This window comes from Schistocerca americana, chromosome 8 (assembly GCF_021461395.2).
Source record: "Schistocerca americana isolate TAMUIC-IGC-003095 chromosome 8, iqSchAmer2.1, whole genome shotgun sequence".
NCBI classification, from domain to species: Eukaryota; Metazoa; Arthropoda; class Insecta; order Orthoptera; family Acrididae; genus Schistocerca; species Schistocerca americana.
This window is the reverse complement of record NC_060126.1, coordinates 104649972-104672050: the sequence shown is the minus strand read 5'-3', so window position 1 is coordinate 104672050 and position 22079 is coordinate 104649972. Positions and strand designations below refer to the sequence as shown.

Sequence of the window (22079 nt, the reverse complement as noted above, 5' to 3'; positions counted from 1 at the left end):
GTCGAGGGGCATGAAAGGGAAGCAGCGGTTGGGAAGGGAGTGAGACAGGGTTGTAGCCTGTCCCCGATGTTATTCAATCTGTATATTGAGCAAGCAGTAAAGGAAAAAAAAGAAATATTCGGATTAGGTATTAAAATCCATGGAGAACAAATAAAAATGTTGAGGTTCGCCGATGACATTGTGATTCTGACAGAGACAGCAAAGGACTTGGAAGAGCAGTTGAACGGAATGGACAGTGTCTTGAAAAGAAGATATAAGATGAACATCAAAAAAAGCAAAACGAGGATCATGGAATGTAGTCAAATTAAGTCGGGTGATGCTGAGGGAATTAGATTAGGAAATGAGACGCTTAAAGTAGTAAAGGAGTTTTGCTATTTGGGGAGCAAAATAACTGATGATGGCCGAAGTAGAGAGGATATAAAATGTAGACTGGCAATGGCAAGGAAAGCGTTCGGAAGAAGAGAAATTTCTTAACATCGAGTATAGATTTAAGTGTCAGGAAGTCGTTTCTGAAAGTATTTGTATGGAGTGTAGCCATGTATGGAAGTGAAACATGGACGATAAATAGTTTGGAGAAGAAGAGAATAGAAGCTTTTGAAATGTGGTGCTACAGAAGAATGCTGAAGATTAGATGGGTAGATCACATAACTAATGAGGAGGTATTGAATAGAATGGGGGAGAAGAGGAGTTCGTGGCACAACTTGACAAGAAGAGGGGATCGGTTGGTAGGACATGTTCTGAGGCATCAAGGGATCACAAATTTAGCATTGGAGGACAGCGTGGAGGGTAAAAATCGTAGAGGGAGACCAAGAGATGAATACACTAAGCAGATTCAGAAGGATGTAGGCTGCAGTAGGTACTGGGAGATGAAGAAGCTTGCACAGGATAGAGTAGCGTGGAGAGCTGCATCAAACCAGTCTCAGGACTGAAGACAACAACAACAACAACAACGAGGGCACACTTGAGTGGAATTAAATTTTCAACCAATGATCAGGTGCAGAAAGAGGTTCTGAAGTGGGGGAGAGAACTGGCACAAGAATTCTTCAAGGAGGGCATAAAGAAGCTTGTGCCATGACTCACCACATTCATTGAATGGGATGGCGATTACGTGGAAAAATAGTTAACGAGTGTATAAAAAGTATCTCGTTTTTTTTTGCAAGTACATTTTTCTAAAAAAAAAATATTAAAATTCCGAGCATGCCTCTTATATGGTGTGCAAATATGTTCTACATGCTTAAGGTATGACCATGATTTCATTTGGTGGCGATATGCAGTCAGTTATAGACAAAAACAATAAACTATTCGAAGAAAGTATTCAGCAGTGTAAGACATAGCACCTACGCATAAAATAAAACAGGGGAAGGCACGAAAATAAGATACTGAAAGTGTCAAACTGTTAGGCCTCATAATAGTCCAAAGACCATCATGGGATGAGCATATAAAATATCTGAGTGGTAAACTTGCACATATAATTGTTCTAAAGTACTTTATCAACAAAAAGTTACTGGTTCTCTGTATGACACATTCTTTCAGTCACATTTGGAGTATGGTGTTCTCGTACAGGGAAATTCACTAGGTACAAACTCCATTTTAAAATGGCAGAAAAAAGCAATTCAAGGACTGGGTCCTAGAGAAACCTGTAAGAAACACTTCCAGCAACTCAATATAATGACGCTTCCAAGTGTGTATGTGTGTAACTGTTTAATATACAGCACAAAAATATACAGAAATTTACTTTGAGAATGTATGTATATATGCACAGTACCAAAAACAGCTGCATGGTGGACATACCATATTCAAGGCTGTCACTGATACATAATACACACAAACACCTAAATCTGAAGATATGAAATAAACTGTCATAATCAGTAAAAATCTTCACTCCAAGTAAATTTAAGGTAGTGTTAGAGGTATGCTAGAAAAATATGCCATACTATGCAGTGGAAGAATACCTTGCAAGTAATCAGAAGGACATGTATGATGAGGGGAAAACCCTAATTGCTAGTAAATAAGAGTACCATAGTATTTACTCAAATCGCGTGTAATAATAACATACTTTTCTTTCACGTGAAAAGTAGATATTCCACATACAAAATGTGAAACTAAAACAAAATATGGGTACTTCTGTAATTAATATATATATATATATATATATATATATATATATATATATATATATATATATATATAATGGAAGCGTTTCATATATCATTGTGTACATATATAATGATATACACTAGAATGTTAATTATGTAATAAGAATCATCAATTTGTAAACACATTAAAACTGTATGTATACAACTACAAGGTACATGTACATGTATAACTTCAGTTGACAAAGCCAGTTGAATGCTAAGCATACAGTGAGGCTAATAAATAAACACTAAATATCAACAAGCTTGTCTCTTGTAACTCTGTCCCTATATCTCTGTATTATGCTATAATGCATCGTTAGTCGACATCTAATATTAATGTTTTCATAATGTGAAGTATACTTTTTTGTAGCTGGTGGTTCAGTCCAATGTAGTAAAGGCATGCTAACTTTGTAAATGTGTCACTAGATTGCACTAGAATACAGTAAACTAAGTGTCATAACCTTGCGACAGCTTTGCGATCATTTAAATGAAGTAAGGGAACTAAACATGCCTTTACTTCCAGTTGTTGAGAAGTTCCTTGCTAACTTATGGTACTTGCTTGATAAAGTCTCTCATTTATAAGTTTGTTTTAGTTACTGTACAACATTTGCGATACACAGAACTATTAGCAACATGCATTTTTAGATATAATTGAAGTGGACAAAAAACTTATACAATCCTTGGACACTTAAGAATTTGATCAACATATTCGGTGACTTCCCTGTAATTTGGAATTCAAAGCATGAGTCATGACCAGTCTTTAGACACAAGAAACCTTTTTTTATAAATTACCAGTCATTGATTTGGATATTGTAGTACCCAGTTACAGTTTCTTGTGTTCAACATCAGATTTGTGCTCCGCAATTACACTATGTGATCAAAAGTATCCAGATAGCCCCAAAAATATACGATTTTCATATTAGGTGCATTGACCTGCCACCTGCTGCCAGATACGCCATATTAGCGACCTCAGTAGTCATTAGACATCTTGAGAGAGCACGACGGAGCACACTGAGGAACTCACGCACTTCGAGCGTCGTCAGGTGATTGGGTGTCACTTGTGTCATACGTCTGTATGCGAGTTTTCCACACTCCGAAACCTCCCTGGGTCCACTGTTTCCGATGTGATAGTGAAGTGGAAATGTGAAGGGACACGTACAGCACAAAAGCTTACAGGCTGACCTCGTCTGTTGACTGACAGAGACTGCCGACAGTTGAAATGGGTCGTATTGTGTAATAGGCAGACATCGATCCAGACCATCACACAGCACAGGAATTCCAAACTGAATCAGGATCCACTGCAAGTACTATGACAGCTAGGCAGGAGAAACTTGGATTTCATGGACGAGCAGCTGCTCACAAGCCGCACATCATGCCAATAAATGCCAAACGACTCCAAGAAGCGTAAACACTGGACGATTGAACAGCGGAACAACGTTGTGTGGAGTGACGAATCACGGTACACAATGTGGCGATCCGATGGCAGGGTGTGGGTATGGTGAATGCCCAGTGAACGTCATCTGCCAGCGTGTGTAGTGCCAACACGAAAATTCGGAGGCAGTGGTATTATGATGTGATCGTGTTTTTCATGAAGGGCGCTTGCACCCCTTGTTGTTTTGCGTGGTACTATCACAGCACAGGCCTACATTGATGTCTTAAGCACCTTCTCGCTTCTCACTGTTGAAGAGCAATTCAGGGATGACGGTTGCATCTTTCAACACGATAGAGCACCTGTTCATAATGCGCAGCCTATGGCGGAGTGCTTACTCGACAATAACATCCGTGTAATGGACTGGCCTGTACAGAGTCTGACCTGAATCCTATAGATCACCTTTGGGATGTTTTGTAAGGCCGACTTCGTGCCAGGCCTCACCGACCGATATCGATACCTCTCCTCAGTGCAGCATTCCACGAAGAATGGGCTCCCATCCCCCAAGAAACTTTCCAGTACCTGACTGAAGGTGTGCCTTCAAGAGTGCAAGCTATCATCAAAGCTAAGGGTGGGCCAATACCATATTTAATTCCAGCATTACCGATGAAGGGCGCCACGAACTTGTAAGTCATTTTCAGCCAGGTATCTGGATACTTTTGACCACATAGTGGTGTACGTTTATATCGTGTTCTGATTACTTGTAGTTGACTCGCTATCCACTCACTACTCTGTAATATCCTCAAATAATTCCATTAAAGCATGTGTGGCGTCAGAATTTGAGCTAGCTCCTGCTCTGTTCAGATATATCAGTGGACTAGTAGAGCTGTTAATGGTCGTTAAATTAGATTGTTTTGTGGTTCAGGGAGACCGCTGAGTGATGTGCGTTTCTTCAGTGAGTTTTTAACAACATTTTAAGTGTTCTAGGGAGTGCTGTCTTTTTCGCAATGTAACATACAACAGAAGTTTGGTTTGTATTGCATTATATGTATGAGTGCTGAAAAAAATGGGGAAATCAAGAGGCACCAACACCAAGAATGGTGAGAGTAATGCAAGGAGTGCAGATGCCTGGTCAGTGGTGACAGGTATGGCCTTGAAGACAACATAGAGCATTTCTGGGCTACAGATGAATCCATCTCCCCACTTGATGAATTCAGTGCCAGGAGTGAAGGAGTTGCAGTGCTGTGTTCCTCATGACTGGCGAGTGGGGCCAGGGCATCAATGGAGTCTCCAGTTGCATGATATAGTGGTGGAGTTGATTTTGGCAAAACTGTCATTGGTTGCCATCCACATCCAAGTAGTAGATGCAGTGATTTTTTGAGAGACCACCCAGGTGCTACCTGCATGATTTCGTGTACATTGTGATGCTAGTGTGAAAACAATGGCATGATAATCGTCGCTCATGCTAGAGTAGTTGGAGGATGGTATATGGTTGTGGAACTTCACTAGGCCTTTACTGTGATAGATGTATCCTTACTTAAATAATGTTAGGGCATTCTCTATGCACATATCCTTAAAAATGCAAACAATGTGCTCTGCTCCTCATCAGATTTTGAATCGAAGGGACAGTAAGAAGGCGCTGGATGCTAAGTTGTCCACAAAACTCTGTAAAGGAGGGAGGTGTGAATTTGAGACCATTGCCCATTAGTACTGCTATCGGTATAACTACCAAGACTTAAGTTAATACCAAAACTGTGATCTGTACCACTATGGAATGCATCTGCACCACATACAGAAAATTTGAAGACGAGTCCAACAACTACATGCCCCATCGTGTTTGAAAGGACAGCACAAAATCGATATAACATTTGTTCCAAAGATCATATGGTTAGGGACATGGAGTGAAAACCTTGCGTGAAAAGGCTTGTTGAAGAGAACAATTCTAAGTTGATCATGTCCCGTTCTCAATCTCCTTATCTATTGTTGTCTGAAAGAAACAGTGGGAAGATAGGGTCCTCGATTCCTAGTGCCTTGATGGCCCACAAGTAACAAAGAAAATACTTTGTTGTGGAGAGCATATGGAATGACCGCTCAGTGAGACTGATTTGCCTAGTAATAGTGTGCCATCTTGAAATGTTAACCAATGTCTTGAAGCAAGGTAGCCTTTCTGTGTCAGATTTACCAGTGCTGGTAGCATTGGTCCAACAAGTCTGACTTCACCCATTTTAAGGCTTCTCGAAGTTCGATATCCTTCTATGATTCTGCTGTAATTGTAAATAGCCTTTTGCTCACTGTATTTTACCCCTGCTACCTTCAGAATTTGCAATAATCGCAAATTCTTCCAATCTACCTCTGTGACAGTCCTAAAACAAACAAACTGCTGGATCAACCAGAAGCCTTGAGTTGATGACAATTGACTGCGTAAAACCAACTTGTTCATCGTGGGAGAAGACTGCTCCAGCGACGTATTGAGATCATCAGTTGCTAGTATCAGTACTCCTGGGAAGTACAGGACTAGACAACATGTAGACTGTAATGCTCGTGTAAAGTTGCAAAACATGTGGTGACACTGTGGTGACCATATCATCTTGGCTTCCTTTATCAGAACTGCATTATGGGGAACTGATATCCGTGCAATAAACCAAGTGTAGTAGTTTACTTTTGCCACATAAGATGCAGTTTCTTCAGATTTTTAAAATGACTCACGCTTTCAATCTCTTGTACATAATGGCTAGTGGAATTATAAAATCTAGGTATTCCATAAATTGTTGGAAAAATGACTATTTATATAGATTGAAGGGACCCTGCTTGGTAATAATGTCTGAGGAAAATGAAAACATAAGTTTTAACTATTACAGGTTATTAGTCTTGAAAGCTGTCGAAAATTGTGAAAGAAATGCCGCTGGTTAATGCCCCTACTATATTAGCTATACTTTGTCAGTTAGCAGTCTTACAATGCTGTAGCTGTGCAGACGACGAAGAATGTAGCCGACGGCAATGTTGAGCTGCTACTGTCGCTACTGCTGGTTGAGAACCACGAGTCGTCTTCAGAGACACGGATAATCATGGGACAGGCAATAGTTAGAACTGTAGCTTTCCTCCACCTGTTCAATCCCACTGAGCTCTCAATACTTGCGGGTTAACGAAGTAAGTACACCTACACTGGCGTCATCATAGCTGCACACTGGGTCTGTGGAAGTACCAAACAAACACCTCCTCTTTCATGACTCAAGCTGCTCTGCGTCCCCTCTGCTCACAGCACCACGGAGACTCTACATACGCGGAAATAAGCACGGCACAACTACTGCCATTTCAACGTTGCTGTCGATACATTTAAATAAAGTTCTCTTGGCTATTACCCAAAAGTTTACAATATTTACATTATAATTACAGTTAATCGTATACATTTACAAATTAATACACTATTACATCCATTATATATTAAATACAGTTCCTGTAATAAAGCTTACATAATCAGAATACAGTACAAGTTATCACCGAATATTAAACGTCGAAAAATTTTGGATGGTGCAGAAGGTATTTTACCTGCATTTTCGGTGTTACAACCTGTTGGGGTTCTGGATGCAACATAGTCTGTAAATATGTGTCGGACAGATGAGTCTTGGTGTCGGTTTGTAAAATAAGTATTTGGGGCAAGGGCTCAAAAAAATGCCTACAACTTCAGAATTCAGTGCCTTGTAGTCCCCACACAATGTAAGGGAGCCGTTTACTGTCCAAACAACTACGAATGAAGGTACCCAGAAGCTAGATGAGATTTGTGTAGTAAGATTTTGTTGCTATGTAGTGTCATATTCTGCCTTAACCCCATTATGGAAGGCTATGGGGTATGAGTTGGGTTTGGGAAAAGTGGGGAACAGTTGCTGGCTTCACATGAATAATTCATCAAAATTTATCAACTGCTTGGAAAGGATTCTCATTGGGCAGCATGTTTTCTCATCGACTGATAATCCAAACTGACTGATGGCGTCTATGCCAAGATCTTCGTGTGTTTTCAATGATCTAACGACCAGAAGGGGATCTGTCTAGCTATTCACTTACATAATTCTTCAGCTTGAAAGGTTTCTTTAATCTGCAGCTTGTGTCCATTATGTGTCATAACCTTTTTGGTACACTGTTGAAATGAAAGAGATACAAGAGGAGTATATGTATTCCAGATGAAATGTGATACAAGAGCTCTGGTGTCCACTTGAAATACTGTTTTAACAAAGATACAAATCTATTAACAAATTATGTGGAGTACCCTTTTTTGGGTTTGTATTCTATGAATTAGATCACTGTCATGCGGCTTCTTGGTGTTACAAGCAGCACAAGAAGTACAAGTCTTGCTTATATGACCATGATTCTCACAACAGAAGCAAATTTTGTACCACTTAGATCACTGGCCTGGACTTTCATTAGAATTGCCTCTGGGAAATTCAGAATATGAATAATGTTGTGAGGAAGTTACTGATATGCTTCACGAGCTAGTATTGTGTGTCACGAGCTACCTCCAAGAATGATCGGTGATCGCTACCACTATGTGTCAGTCCTACTTCCACAGAAGTGCAGAAGTCGGGTGTTGGCTGCTACTCATGCGAGAGGCAGGCAGAGCTTCTTCCCTCGCAGCGCCTCTCCTTCTGTGGCAGTCTAAGTTCTCGTTTGTATACACTCTGGGGCCACTGATACCTAAAAGTGTCAGCATTATACTTCTATGAACTCATATTGTTTACGACTGCTGCCCCTAATTGTAGCGTGCTTCCTCATCAGCTAGGCCAGTTGTTGTTTCCTCGCATCTGAGCACAGTGACAAAGCTTCTGAATCCGTTTGCCAGCGTTTTTCAGTCTCTTGTGAAAACCCTAAACGTTGCGAATATCTAAGAACGTCGTTCAAAGAAGGACACGGAAACTTGAGGACCTGAGTAGACATGTTATCATGAGAATAGCGAATAACCCACTCACAGATTAGGGAATCAGCATATGACCTTTTGTGTATAAAATCTCTTTCTGCAAAGAACTAAAGAAGACTGCTTCACCCTGATAATATGAGTATTACACCTCTGGCTCTAATCCATCATGTACCGCACAGTCACATCACAATCATGTAATACCAATGAAGAGGACAGAAAAAGTAATTTGCGTCAGTCACACTTTTGTTCCTGGCCTTTGAGCCCACAATGTGATTACGTTAACTGCCTCAAAGCCGGCTGCCAGAGAGAAATCTCACACAATAGTAGGTCAATCGTGATAAGATACAAAAGGACTGTTTAAACATCCTTCTGCAAGATTATAGGGTTGTTGAGTCTAATATTAAAATAAAGACACACACACACACACACACACACAGTCAAACACATACACAGTCATAATTTTACCACAGTCATTATTGCATATGATGCAATGAAAACTTCCTCTTGTGTTTCCTATAGAAGATACCCAACACTTCCTCAGCATTCATCGTTGATGCAATACTTTGATCAATATGCACCATTTCCAGTCCATTTAAACGAGCTTCTGTCGTCCTGCTGAGAAGATATGTCTTCAAATGGCTTAAGATTGAGAAAGGTTTCTCTGCAGTGCTGGTTGTTACACGAAATGTGTACAACAACTGACACGACTGAATATGTGGCAGCGCCGTTGCGCTTTTATAGGGCTCTATTGCATTTGTTTTCATACTTTCGTCCATTAGTTGACAAATTTATAGCTCTTCCTCCAAAGCTTCAAAACAATGTAGATCGTCTTTGTATGGTTCAGTAATTTGCAAAGCATGTTCTACTTCTTTCTTACTATAGTTTTGGGACAGCAGATATTTTAGATGTCCGATTGTTTGTAGCTGAGCCGTGGGGAGTTTTAATGGCATTTCATTTAACAGATGAGCAAGAAAAGGTATGAGCAATGACAAACAGCAAGCAATACTCTTTACAGACTGTATCTGAAAATTGAGTATGTTGGTTTGTTCAGAGCTTAGTTGTACACCGCTTCATAAACCGAGTTCCACCTGTAAGCATTAGCGAAAGCTCTACATCGATTAGTAATAATGTCTATTTATTTATAGGGGACGGTGGGGAAAAGTGGTCACTCTAAGTGAAATTGAATTTTCATGAAATCATGGAGGTTGACTGAAGCTTGTGGCATATACATCTCGAATCTACTTACTGTGAGGTGTCACACCAAATATTTATAGCTAAGATAACGGTATATTTTATAGAATATATAAACGTTTTTCTGAATGCTTGCATAGTGGCCACTTTTCCCTCCATAATGGGGGTAAAGTGGTCAGAACCTTGCAACCGTTCCCAATAGATTGTTTAGTTTTAAAGAAATGAGTAGGCTTATAGTTTTTGTTTCACCATTGATTATTGTTAGGGGAACAATAACATAAATTAGAAAGAAACATGTTACAATTCATTATTGGCACAAAAAGGTCAACAGTTCCTAATGATATCAACAGAGAAATAAATAATTCATTAACGGTTACTATTTCAATCTAATTCAATCACTATTTATCCACTCAGAAACAATATTAAGCCATGTACAAAATTTGCTCATGAAGTTGTCATCGTTCTCATCACATCGAGCACACAGTTCATTAGTCCAGAATTTACAGCTCTGACATCTTACCTACCCAGTCTTTGCCTGCCATTTCAGACTCTTTTTTAAAACAATGTGGGATTTTGTTGTGCTCTGCTAACTGGAATGCTGATTGCCTCAGGTCATTCACTGTAATTCCATAAAAGTTCTTTTCTATTTCAAAAATTTAATTAAGGATTTCTTGCTCTTGTTCTTCACTGAACACTGCCCTTAAGCTGCCCATAACCTTCTTACTGCCAACTGCACATCTGTTTTTCCCTAGAACTCTTCATTTTAGCGTATTACCTGGAATATTGAAATGTTTTGCTGGTGCTGAAAAAGACATGTTAGCATTATTTACTGCTTCAATATTTGCTGCAGATATGCTGCAGCATATTGATATGGATGTCGGCTTCCTGGAAAAATGTTTATTCTCAGATGAGGCAACCTTTCATTTATCAGAAAGGGTTAACAGGCATAATGTTCGGATTTGGGGTTCGCAAAATCCGCATGTTGTCATTGAACATGTTCATGACAGCCCGAAGCTAAACATCTGGTTCGGAGCTAATGCACGACAGGATTCTTGGACTGTTCTTCTTTGCGGAACAAACGGTGAATGGGTCAGTGTAGCTGGACACTCTGGAGCAGTTTGTCTACCCTCAGATACAAGAATTGCAACTCAACATAATTTTTCATCAAGATGGAGCTCCACAGCTTTGGTCAACAGCTGTTCGCAAGTTCCTGGCCACCACGTTCACCCAACATTACGCCACTTGATAACTTGATGTGGGGATTCGTGAAGGACAGCGTGTATGCGACCAAAGTGGACGATATTCCTACGTTGCGACATTATATCACTAATGCAATTGCCACAATAATAGAGGAAATGTTGCAAAGAACTTGGCAAGTAATTGAATATAGACTCGATATTCTTCATGCTACAAATGGTTCACATGTAGAGGTGTATTGATGATAATTACATAAATTCTTTGAGATGCTCTACAATGTGGTGCATTTTTCATTGTCGTATCTCCTGTGTTTTTTTCCCTTGATCTTTGAAATCAGGGGGGTTTGAGTGGGACATCCTGTAATAAAAACTCATGGCGACATGAATATTTGAGTAAGATATCTGTGAAACATACAGTTTTTTGTCATATTAGTGCTTCCTATGCTCCATTAGGGTGGAAGTGACTGGGCAGGTGATGTGGTATTCACATATTCTATTTTCTACATAATTTTCTTACTTACTGGTGTTATCAGTAGCTCTTTTCACTTTAAAAATACCTATCCCCTTCCTAAACTGTAATGTAAGATGAGATACAGTCCACATCTTATCGTACCTATTCAGAATATTAAATCATACTCCATCAACTTCTACATTTCAGCCTTATAACTCCAGAAAAAACACCCAGTAATATAATTTTTATCCCTCCCCCCACCCACTGAAATGTCCCGCCTGTCTTGCCTCTGTATAATATGCTTTCGCCAGCCTCTCACCTGCTAATCTTACTGTATTATTTCTTAGTCTTATTCACAGCAGTCAGCTTCTCCACAAGATCTAATTCCTTGTATACCATTGTTATACAAAGCAACTAAAGGCCCTAGTCTTATAAGGCGAAATATATGTTTAAAAACTAAAGTCTATCCGTCTAACATCAATTCTACAACACAGATTGTGCATTAGCAACCATACTCACAATACATTTTCTTCTGCCTGTCACTAAAACTGCTTTTATTTTCATATTGTAAACAGATATTTGTTTGAAGTGTTATCAATCCCGTAGACAACTTCCACACTGCCCACTTGCGCATGACAATCCTGATATGGCTATAATGTTGCTCAGTTCCTATTATGGCTGCCTTATGGTCATTATCTTCCAGTAATGTCCTCCACATATATAATAGATTTTGTTTTTTACCATTTTTTACACATGATTCCCACACATGTGCTACACTACTTTGTTCCTATTTTATCAGTCAGAGTAGTTCAGCCGCAACAAACGTCTTTAAATTTTCTATAGAACCAGTTGGTTTGTACTACTGTGCATTTATGCCAATATTGAGTCACTCTACAGGAACATGCAATGCTAAAACATAATTACAGTAAATATTTGAGGTATTATGAATATATCGAATATAGTGAAGTTAACTGTTCTCTTTACTGCATTGCAGGGCAGTCACGTTACCAGTACCAGAAGTGCCAGGCCAAATTGCTTAAGCAGGAAGAGAGTATCTCAGGATGTGAAAGGGCTTCATAATCATCTGCATGAGGTATTCAGCAGAGAAAATGCTGCATTCAGTCCATATGGCAGATATCTCACACAGTTTCAAGAGTGTTTAACATATGACAGGTTTCAACCAATTACAAAAGGGAAAGCGGCTCTGTGATAAATCCATAAAAATCCATTAGTGATGTACTTTCACTTTCGTAATTGGTTAAAAATCATACGTTAAACATATGGCATTGGTTTAAAACTGGTATGTTAAACGCCCATGAAGATGGATGAGATATCTGTGACTACTAGGCATACAGAATAAAATATTTCGTCTAGTGAATAGTCTATCTAGAGGATGATGAGGCTCTTTCACTTCTTTATGTAGGTTTCCTATGCATAATTGAATTTAATCTATCATCTCTGATACTGGAACAGGATTGTTGATCAATGCAATATGGAAAAAATCAATTTTCTCTATATTTGTTAGTCTTGTAGCACAATAAAAACTGATTGTAAATCTACTGTGGATCTGCATATTCCTGTAAACTGCCATGAATATTGGCTTCAGAGTGATGACAGATTAACCTCCAAAGGATCATTAAGTCACCTCTTCATTTACTGAGTTATAGGATTGGATATATCTTACAATATGAATTTGAATTTACTCCATTGATCTGCTTCAGGTTATTCGTGTTTCCTACAATGCCATTTGTCCTTCCATACCATCACAAAATCATGAATCTTAACTAAAATATCTTCATAATTTCGTTCTGTTTAGCAGTACTTGACAGGTACCACCAGTAATCTCTATTCTGTCTTATGAAGACCGCTAGTTACGACATAACTTCACAGGATTTTTGCATTCTTTCTGTATTATTTTTCTATGAATAGAAATGCAGTAGCACTAATCATCTTGTAGTCTTTCATCATATGATCTCCTACCACAATGAAAGCACGCATTTTCCGTAACTCCACAGAATTTAGCTAATGATACACACCCACAATCTGCTCAGCATGAATACCAGTATTAAGGCCAATTCACACTGGCTGTCACGTCAAGTCATATCACAGCACCATCACATCAGTGTGTATTAACATTGTTCGTCATGGCACATCGCGTCATCTCAGTTCACTTAGCCCAGTACTGGTGAAACTAAGGTTATGAGTTAACATCTGTGATACAAAAAGGCAGAGAATAGTATTGGAACTGAGGTTATAGTAACAATAAACTCTATTAATGTGCAAAGCAAACTTCTCAACATATGTTCTTGATCAGTTTTGTGTGGTCAAGTGTTGAGAAGTGAATTATTCTCTTAAAACGTCGACATTTATTTGCTAGAGAAAATATATGTAAACAAACACATCAAACAATATGTATAAGGGATAAATAGAGCCTGTTTGGATTATTCATTATGTTTTTTTCTTTATGAAATTGATAACATCATAAACAACTGAATTTTATTCCTTCACTAGAGTTTACTTTTTCTCTTAAAATGTTATTTAAGGAAAACTGCTTCATCAGCTTATGTTCTTGTTTATTTACAGTGTGGCAGTCAGCTCTGCACTTTTATTGTAAAACCTGAAAAATTGTCGCTTACATACGTCTGTCCTTGTGTGTGGAAGAGCACTCAATGGAAAAAATATCCAACTCTTTATAGAACATTTGCAATTGCCACCAAAAAAAAGCGCGATAATAAAAATAAATAATAAGAATAAACAAAAGCACAAAATCCACTATTATAGCATGCGTGAGTGTGGCAAAAATATATTTTGCGAATACATTTGTCAAGGTAACATGTGTAAGTGATTAACATTTCGAGATCACAGGTTAATGCGACGGTGAGGCAAATCAATGCAAATGTAAAATGCTGGTATGTGAATAACCTTCGTAACCACCAGAATGTAGAATGTAAGCATTCAAATATTCTTGCGTTGTGTTGTACAGGTGTTGGAAGTAAGTTTGTGGGATGCAGTTCCATGACTGTTGCACTTGGTCGCTCAATACATGGATGGTTAATGCTGACTGTGAATGATGCTGGAGTTGTCATCCGAAGATGTCTCGCATGTGCTCGACTGGAGACAGATCTGATGATGGAGCAGGCCAAGTCAGCATGTCGACACTCTGTAGAATATGTTGGGTTACAACAGCGAAGTGTGAGCGAGCGTCATCCTGTTGGAAACTACCTCGGAATGATGTTCCTGAATGGGCAGGACAACAGATCGAAGACTGACATACAAATTTGCAATCAGGGTGTTTGGGAAAACCACAGGAACGCTACTGCTGTCATACGAAATTGCACCCCAGACCGTAACTCCATGAGTAGATCCAGTGTGTCTGGCACACAGATTGCTTGCAGGCCCTCAACTGGCCTCTTTCTAGCCTACACACAGCCATCACTGGCACTGTGGCTGAACCAGCTTTCATCAAAAAACACAATAGATCTCCACTGTGCCCTCCAATGAGTACCAACTTCAAACCACGGAAGTAGCAAATGGCCGTGATTTTGGATCAGTGGAATGCATACTACAGGATGTCCTTGAAATAACCAATTTTTAGCAGTTTGTTGTGTCACTGTGCCGCCAACTGCTGCTCAGATTATTGCTGTAGATGCATTACAATGCGCCAGAGCCATATGCTGAACACAGTGGTCTTACCTCTCAGTAGTGCTACGTGGCCAACCAAAGTCCTACAGCAACACAGAAGGAAAATCCAGCTTCTCATAGCCCTCTTACAGGACCTCGTTCAAACTCAGTGAGGTGTTGATAATGGCGTCTTTGTAGACCCAAAGGTATGCATGACTAAAGCCCGGTCCACACGCAACGATCTCTCTGCGCAGACATCGGCGCAGATGTCTGTACATGCAAAAGATCGCTGCAAATGTGGTGTGTTCACACGACACAAACCCCAATCTACTACTCGCCCGCCATCTGTCGGTGTAGAAAAGAAATCAGTAGCAAGCGACTACGCTCCCCGTAAACGTCAAAAATTTAATTCAGTTATATTGAAATATAGAAATGGAGGAAGTTCTGTTGTGGTCTGTGTTCGCAACTTGTGTTGCAAAAAACATTCAGACCAACCGCAGAAAACAGAGAAAGCGGTCAAAATGGTGTAGACAGTGGTTGCTAAAGCGAAAGCAGTTTTCTCACATAAATTTGCTGCGAGAATTGCAGGGCGAACCTAACGACTGGCGTAATTATTTGCGGATGGATGTCGAAACTTATAATTATCTCTTAAAGCTTGTAACCCCTCATATTATGAGAAAAAATACTTGTATAGAGAAGGGCAATTTCTCCTTATGAACGGCTGGCGGTAACATTAAGATTCCTAGCAACAGGAAGGAGCTGCAAGGATTTGGGAATTTTCAACTGCAATATCGAAACAAGAGTTGAGTGAAATAATACCCGCAATTTTTCAGTTAGAGCATTGTATGCTGCTGTCTTTTTGTCTCAGTCACTATATTCTTTACTTTAATCTTCCACAAACATGGGAGGTTTCTATATATTTCAATGAATTCACTTACAAACTCTCGAGAACACCGACGAGTATCAGCCATTTTAATGCCCTGTGCGCACAAATACAAGCACTAGACTGAACAAACAGCTGTTTCGCGCCCGATTTGCGGCGATCTCCTGTCCACACGCTCCAACTTGTCTGCACAGATGTGGTTTGAACCCACAGATTTGAGAGGTTTCGCTCAAACCTCCAACTCCAACTTCCAGGTTTGCACACACCTCAGGTTGGTGCAAATCTTCTGTCCACACGCAACGATCTGTCTGCGCAGATGTTATGTGCAGAGACATTTGCGCAGACAGATCGTTGCGTGTGAACGGGCCTTAAAGCCCGGTCCACACGCAACGATCTGTCTGCGCAGACATCGGCGCAGATGTCTGTACATGCAAAAGATCGCTGCAAATGTGGTGTGTTCACACGACACAAACCCCAATCTACTACTCGCCCGCCATCTGTCGGTGTAGAAAAGAAATATCAGTGGCAAGCGACTACGCTCCCCGAAAACGTCAAAATTTAATTCAGTTATTTTGAAAAATAGAAATGGAGGAAGTTCTGTTGTGGTCTGTGTTCGCAACCTGTGTTGCAAAAAAACATTCAGACCAACCGCAGGAAACAGAGAAAGCGGTCAAAATGGTGCAGACAGTGGCTGCTAAAGCGAAAGCAGTTTTGTCACGTAAATTTACTGCGAGAGTTGCAGGGCGAACCTGTTTTGTTTTACATAACCTCGTGTTCCATTTCCTCGCACATTGGCACTCCAATTTCATCTTCAATTGTACTCCTGCTTGGTTTTGGCGTTTCTTGATCACTAAGAAAGCCAAGTAGATCAAAATACCATAACGTTGGCTGGTATACTTGATCTACTCCTACACCAGATCTTCTAGATTTCTGAACTTTGGATAACTCTTTTCGGTAAACAGTTCGCTGACAGACTAATTTACTTGACTTGCCTTCATGAACTCATCTTTCAGGAAAGCGTAAATAGCTTCACATGAGGGGTTACATGCTTTAAGAGATAATTATAAGTTTCGACATCCATCCGCAAATAATTTCGCCAGTTCGCAACGAAATTATTATTTTATTACCGTTTCTCTGTTTGCCGAGGCGCCAACTGCCCGCAATTTTTCAATTAGAGCATTGTATGCTGCTGTCTTTTTGTCTCTGCCACTATATTCTTTACTTTTAATCTTCCACAAACATGGGTGGTTTCTGTATATTTCAATGAATTCACTTACAAACTCTCGAGAACACTGACGATTATCAGCCATTTTAATGCCCTGTGCACACAAATACAAACACTAGACTGAGCAAACAGCTGTTTCGCGCCAGATTTGCGACGATCTCCTGTCCACACGCTCCAACTTGTCTGCGCAGATGTGGTTTGAACCGACAGATTTGAGAGGTTTCGCTCAAACCTCCAACTCCAACTTCCAGGTTTGCACACACCTCAGGTTGGTGCAAATCTTCTGTTCACACGCAACGATCTGTCTGCGCAGATGTGATGTGCGCAGACATTTGCGCAGACAGATCGTTGCGTGTGGACGGGCCTTAACATCAACTAGCCACGTCCAATCTCAAAGATAACTAGCACTGACGACCGTTAAGACGTTATTTAAAGCAAACCTGACTTGCATCCTCATAGTGTCGTTACTAGCGCCACTCTTACACGATTGGCGCGAAATTTGAATCAAAACACGCCTACCAACTGTCGTCTATTTCACAGAACTCCTTCTTGATGCTGCAACTTTTTTCCGTGAGTGTAGGTTAATGGAGGTACCTCACCAGCTATGAGGAAACTCTATGACTAGCAACAGCAGCCTGGTGTCAAATATAAGGATCTATGATTCATTGTGCTTCACACCTGCTGTCAACTTAGTCACGTATTCGTTATTTGTCGATTATGGAATAAAGTGCATGTTATAGGTAAATGTGTCAGTACTAACTTTACCATTATCCCATCCTGGGGTAAAATTTACGTTGGTTACCCATAGTGAATGCGCACAGTTCATTTGAATGCTTCTTCATTTCCAGCTTAATTACCACACATCGACAATGGAGCCAGCTTGCAACTGCAGAACACCTAAATTCCTAGAGATGTGTTTAGTGCTTCGTGGGAAATACTCAGCAGCCGATGATTTTGGCATCAAGAAAATGATCTCTCTTAGTACGGTACTGAACAATGTATCCCTAATGCAATCTATTGGGTTATTTTGTTCCAGACTTTACTTCACATGCATACCATTCCAGTACTAAATGCCAGTTTGTTGGACATACAAATTCTCAATTGTACACTAATGATGACATGCCTACCATACCATGTCCAGTGTTGGTCAACCACTTCATACTGCATCACATGCTACTGAACTTAACCTGCACTATGAGCGGATCCTGTGAACTCATCCACCATGGCTCTCCAGATATGCATGAGTGACTTTCCTGCCCATTTTGGTTCACAACTTAAGCTGCCTCCATTCTGACCACACTAGTCTGTGATTGGTTCATCATTTCTGAGTGCTTTCTGGCCGCACATGGCCTCTTGACGACGTTGCAAAATCCATTATTTTGCTCAGAACCTTACTGAATATGCTGATACAATCAGTAATATTATTCTGATACCCTCATATAGCAACAAATACAGTGCTGTGAAGTCTGCACTACTCCAACATCTTTCACAGACATCAGAGCAGCAATTAAGACAAGTAATTTGTGATGAGCACATGGGCAGCAGGATGCCTTCACAAATTTGATGCTGATTATGTACATTGGTGGATGTTATCCACATGCCTGATAGCACAGTTTGGACTCTATGGATCGTCAGGCTCCAAACTCAAGTACAGCTGCTGATGAGTTCACGTATGTATGAATCATTGGCAAGCAAATTAATATTGGCAGACAGGATTTTTCCTGTTTTGTAACACTGTCAATATATAAACAACCATGACTCACAGCAGCTACCCCTTGCCAACTGAGTAGGTGCGGCCAGACCAGACCAATCACACCCAAACAGTGCCAAATGTGATGTCAGCTCCGCCACAGCTGATGAAGACCTTCAGCCAACCATAAGAAACATTCACACAACCGGCACCCATGCCTAATGCATTGACATTTCTGTGTGTGAACAGCTCTGTTGGTGCCACATGCAGTTTGGTGACACAGCTTGCAACAGTGGACAATTGACAAAGCAAAATGTGATCTGCAATAGTCACACTGGTTCGACAGTTCAAATCACCTTACCTTGCTATATATCGATGAAGCACCTTACACACTGCCTCTTCACCAGAGTGATGGACTCTGCATCTTTTACGATGTACATGAACAATACTTTCTCATTGACGTAGATTTAGAATTGAGTACCTCGCCCCATGGACGTTTTCCAGCAATGAACAATATACCTGCCATCCATCTCCATGTGGCGAATGACTCCTCTATTACCGTCTATCGATCTGCATCTCTTTCTTGGCTCTGAGGAGTTGTTTTTGTGGAATTTCCTCTTTGCAGATGTCACCGAACTGGTGCTGGTGGTTGACTTCCTCTGACACTTCTATATGTCTGCCTGGTGTCATCGATTATGGACCCCACTGGCATGGTGGGCTTCTACTGTCCCTTTCTCGAAAAGCATTCAGTATTATGACATGACTGACGAAGGTCAACGATACCTGCACAGCTGTGTTGCGTTACTGGCCCAACTGTAAGAACTGCAACAGCATTATTTCGACACAAGGTTAGAGCTGCAATGCCTACAGAATGAAAGTGAAACCATACAGTGAATCATTCACACAGTGTTGGATGAACTTGCAATCACACAACACTACCTGACGTCTACCCTGACGCAACAGTCTCATCCATCTGTTTCAACTGATTCCAATACAGCAACTCAACCAGATAGCTGTACAGTAGGAACACCTACCATCACAGCATGCATGACAATACTGCATCCACGTCCAGCTCAGGTTAGTAATATATGTCCTATTCATCTTCCATTCACATCATCTGAGTGTGTTACCATCCCCACCATGCAGTCACAAATATAGTTTGCGCCGCATACAGTGAGATGGTGCACAAGATTACTAGCACCCGGGGCCCTCCTGTCTGCTTCAGACCACAGTGGTTACCACCAGACAAGCTCTGTGTTGGCAAAAACTGCTGTTAATGAATTACTGCAAGTTGGACTCATGTGACCTGATAGTTCATGGGCTTTTCCCATCAAATTAGTGCTCAAGGAAGATAGTAATATTTAGGCTAAGTGGAGACTATAAGGCCTTGAATACCCACACAGTCATTGATAGCTACCTGGCCCCAAAATTAAAGACTTCACCTTGTGGGCACCTCGGTTTTCAACATCTTAGATTGCAAAACAGACCTACAGATACTCATGAGTAAGGAGGATATTCAAAGGTGGTCATCATGGCGCCCTTCGGTTTAAAGACTGTCTCGTACGTGCCACAACTTTAGGGCATCCACTACCTATCCCTCAATTGACAACTATGTTGGACGTGAGTGACTTAGCCATGGGTGCGATCCTGTAGCAAGAAGTGGCGGGCATTCAGGAGCCCTTCATTTTTTTTTATTTCCGTGTAAACTGATGGATTATCAGTCCAAGTGGCCGCCTACGATCGTGAAATGTTGGCGGCGTTGAAGCGGTCTGTCAGTTTAAATATGACGTGGAGGGCAGACTTGTCATCATTTACACACATTTGGTGCAATAGATATGCAACCCTTCAAAAGATTCCTGCCCTCTACGGTTCTGTCACCAAGATCATACAGTGCTATTCATAGCTGATGTCAGGTACTGTAAACTTAGACTGTCCTGTGTCAATTACGGAATAAAGTGTATGTTATAGGCTATGTAACTGTGTCGATACTTTACGTTACCATTATCCCATCCTGGAATAAAATTAAATTAATTTCCGATGTTAATAGCGACGACACTGTCAAAACTTTCTGGACGAGAAACCCTTACGTGACGTTGACTGCTTGTGGAATTCCTGCATTTGAATTGTATTGTGGTATGTTTTGACGTGTCATGACAGCCAGTGTGAATTGGCCTTTACTGTCTTGTTATTAAAATAAAATAAAAGCAAATCTTAAAAACTGAATATTCTCTTGCCGAGTTCGCTGAAGAAACACATCTGATAACACATTAAAAACATCGTTGTAAATCTTTGACCACTTTATTTCTTATCTTTACCTTTTTGTGAGTGAAGAACTTTGACTTGCAAAATGTCAGTTTAGGTGTAGATGTTGGTTGTAAACAAATTTGCTGCTGCTGGACCGGTAGAATTATTTAAACATAATGATTGGCGAGGAAAAACATGTTTTTAGAAAAACTGTGCAACATTTGGCGAGGTCCCTTGCCGCCATCAAAAATACTCCATGGGAGAAAGTAAGAGTTTTCTTTAGGTACCACTGATTCGTCTGCTGTGGATTTTCGTCAATACAGTTGTTATTTTTAATTTCAGGTGAACACACTGTTTGCGTTGTGCCCTCAAGAAAATGCACAAGGGATATTTCGTCTTGATCAGAGGGGACAAGATGCGGTCATTGCTTTGGGTCTTTATTTTTTGGAATCAAATTTCCAGCACAAGGATAGGATTCTACCGTATTTTGTAAGGTTGCTGAAGGGTCTCGCGAAAGCAGTCTGGTTAGATGAAGTGCGCACTTCATCTACGGAAAGTAAGAATAGTTGTCATGGTTGTTACTTTCTATTCGTGTTCTGTAATGACTGTAATAAATGACTTTCTTGTTCAATCCTCCATGTAGAAGTACCAGTAGCAGAAAGATTTAGTTTCTGCTTAAACACACTCCTGTCAGACGTTGCAGCGAAATATGAAGCCGTACGAGATGAGATCATAGCGACTCAAGTTGACTTTCTTGGAGTGTAGTAGTTTACTTTTGCCACATAAGATGCAGTTTCTTCAGATTTTTAAAATGACTCACGCTTTCAATCTCTTGTACATAATGGCTAGTGGAATTATAAAATCTAGGTATTCCATAAATTGTTGGAAAAATGACTATTTATATAGATTGAAGGGACCCTGCTTGGTAATAATGTCTGAGGAAAATGAAAACATAAGTTTTAACTATTACAGGTTATTAGTCTTGAAAGCTGTCGAAAATTGTGAAAGAAATGCCGCTGGTTAATGCCCCTACAATATTAGCTATACTTTGTCAGTTAGCAGTCTTACAATGCTGTAGCTGTGCAGACGACGAAGAATGTAGCCGACGGCAATGTTGAGCTGCTACTGTCGCTACTGCTGGTTGAGAACCACGAGTCGTCTTCAGAGA

General features: G+C 40.3%; 1 protein-coding gene across 1 annotated transcript; it reads left to right on the top strand.

Annotated features, from left to right (window-relative positions):
• Positions 1–21014: 21014 nt before the first annotated feature.
• Positions 21015–21676, top strand: LOC124545597 (phosphatidylinositol 4-kinase alpha-like). Its single transcript, XM_047124545.1, has 3 exons — positions 21015–21177; positions 21254–21467; positions 21555–21676. Exons 1-3 carry the CDS (start codon positions 21088–21090, stop codon positions 21674–21676), a joined length of 426 nt encoding a protein of 141 aa, XP_046980501.1. The 5' UTR covers positions 21015–21087.
• Positions 21677–22079: the final 403 nt, after the last annotated feature.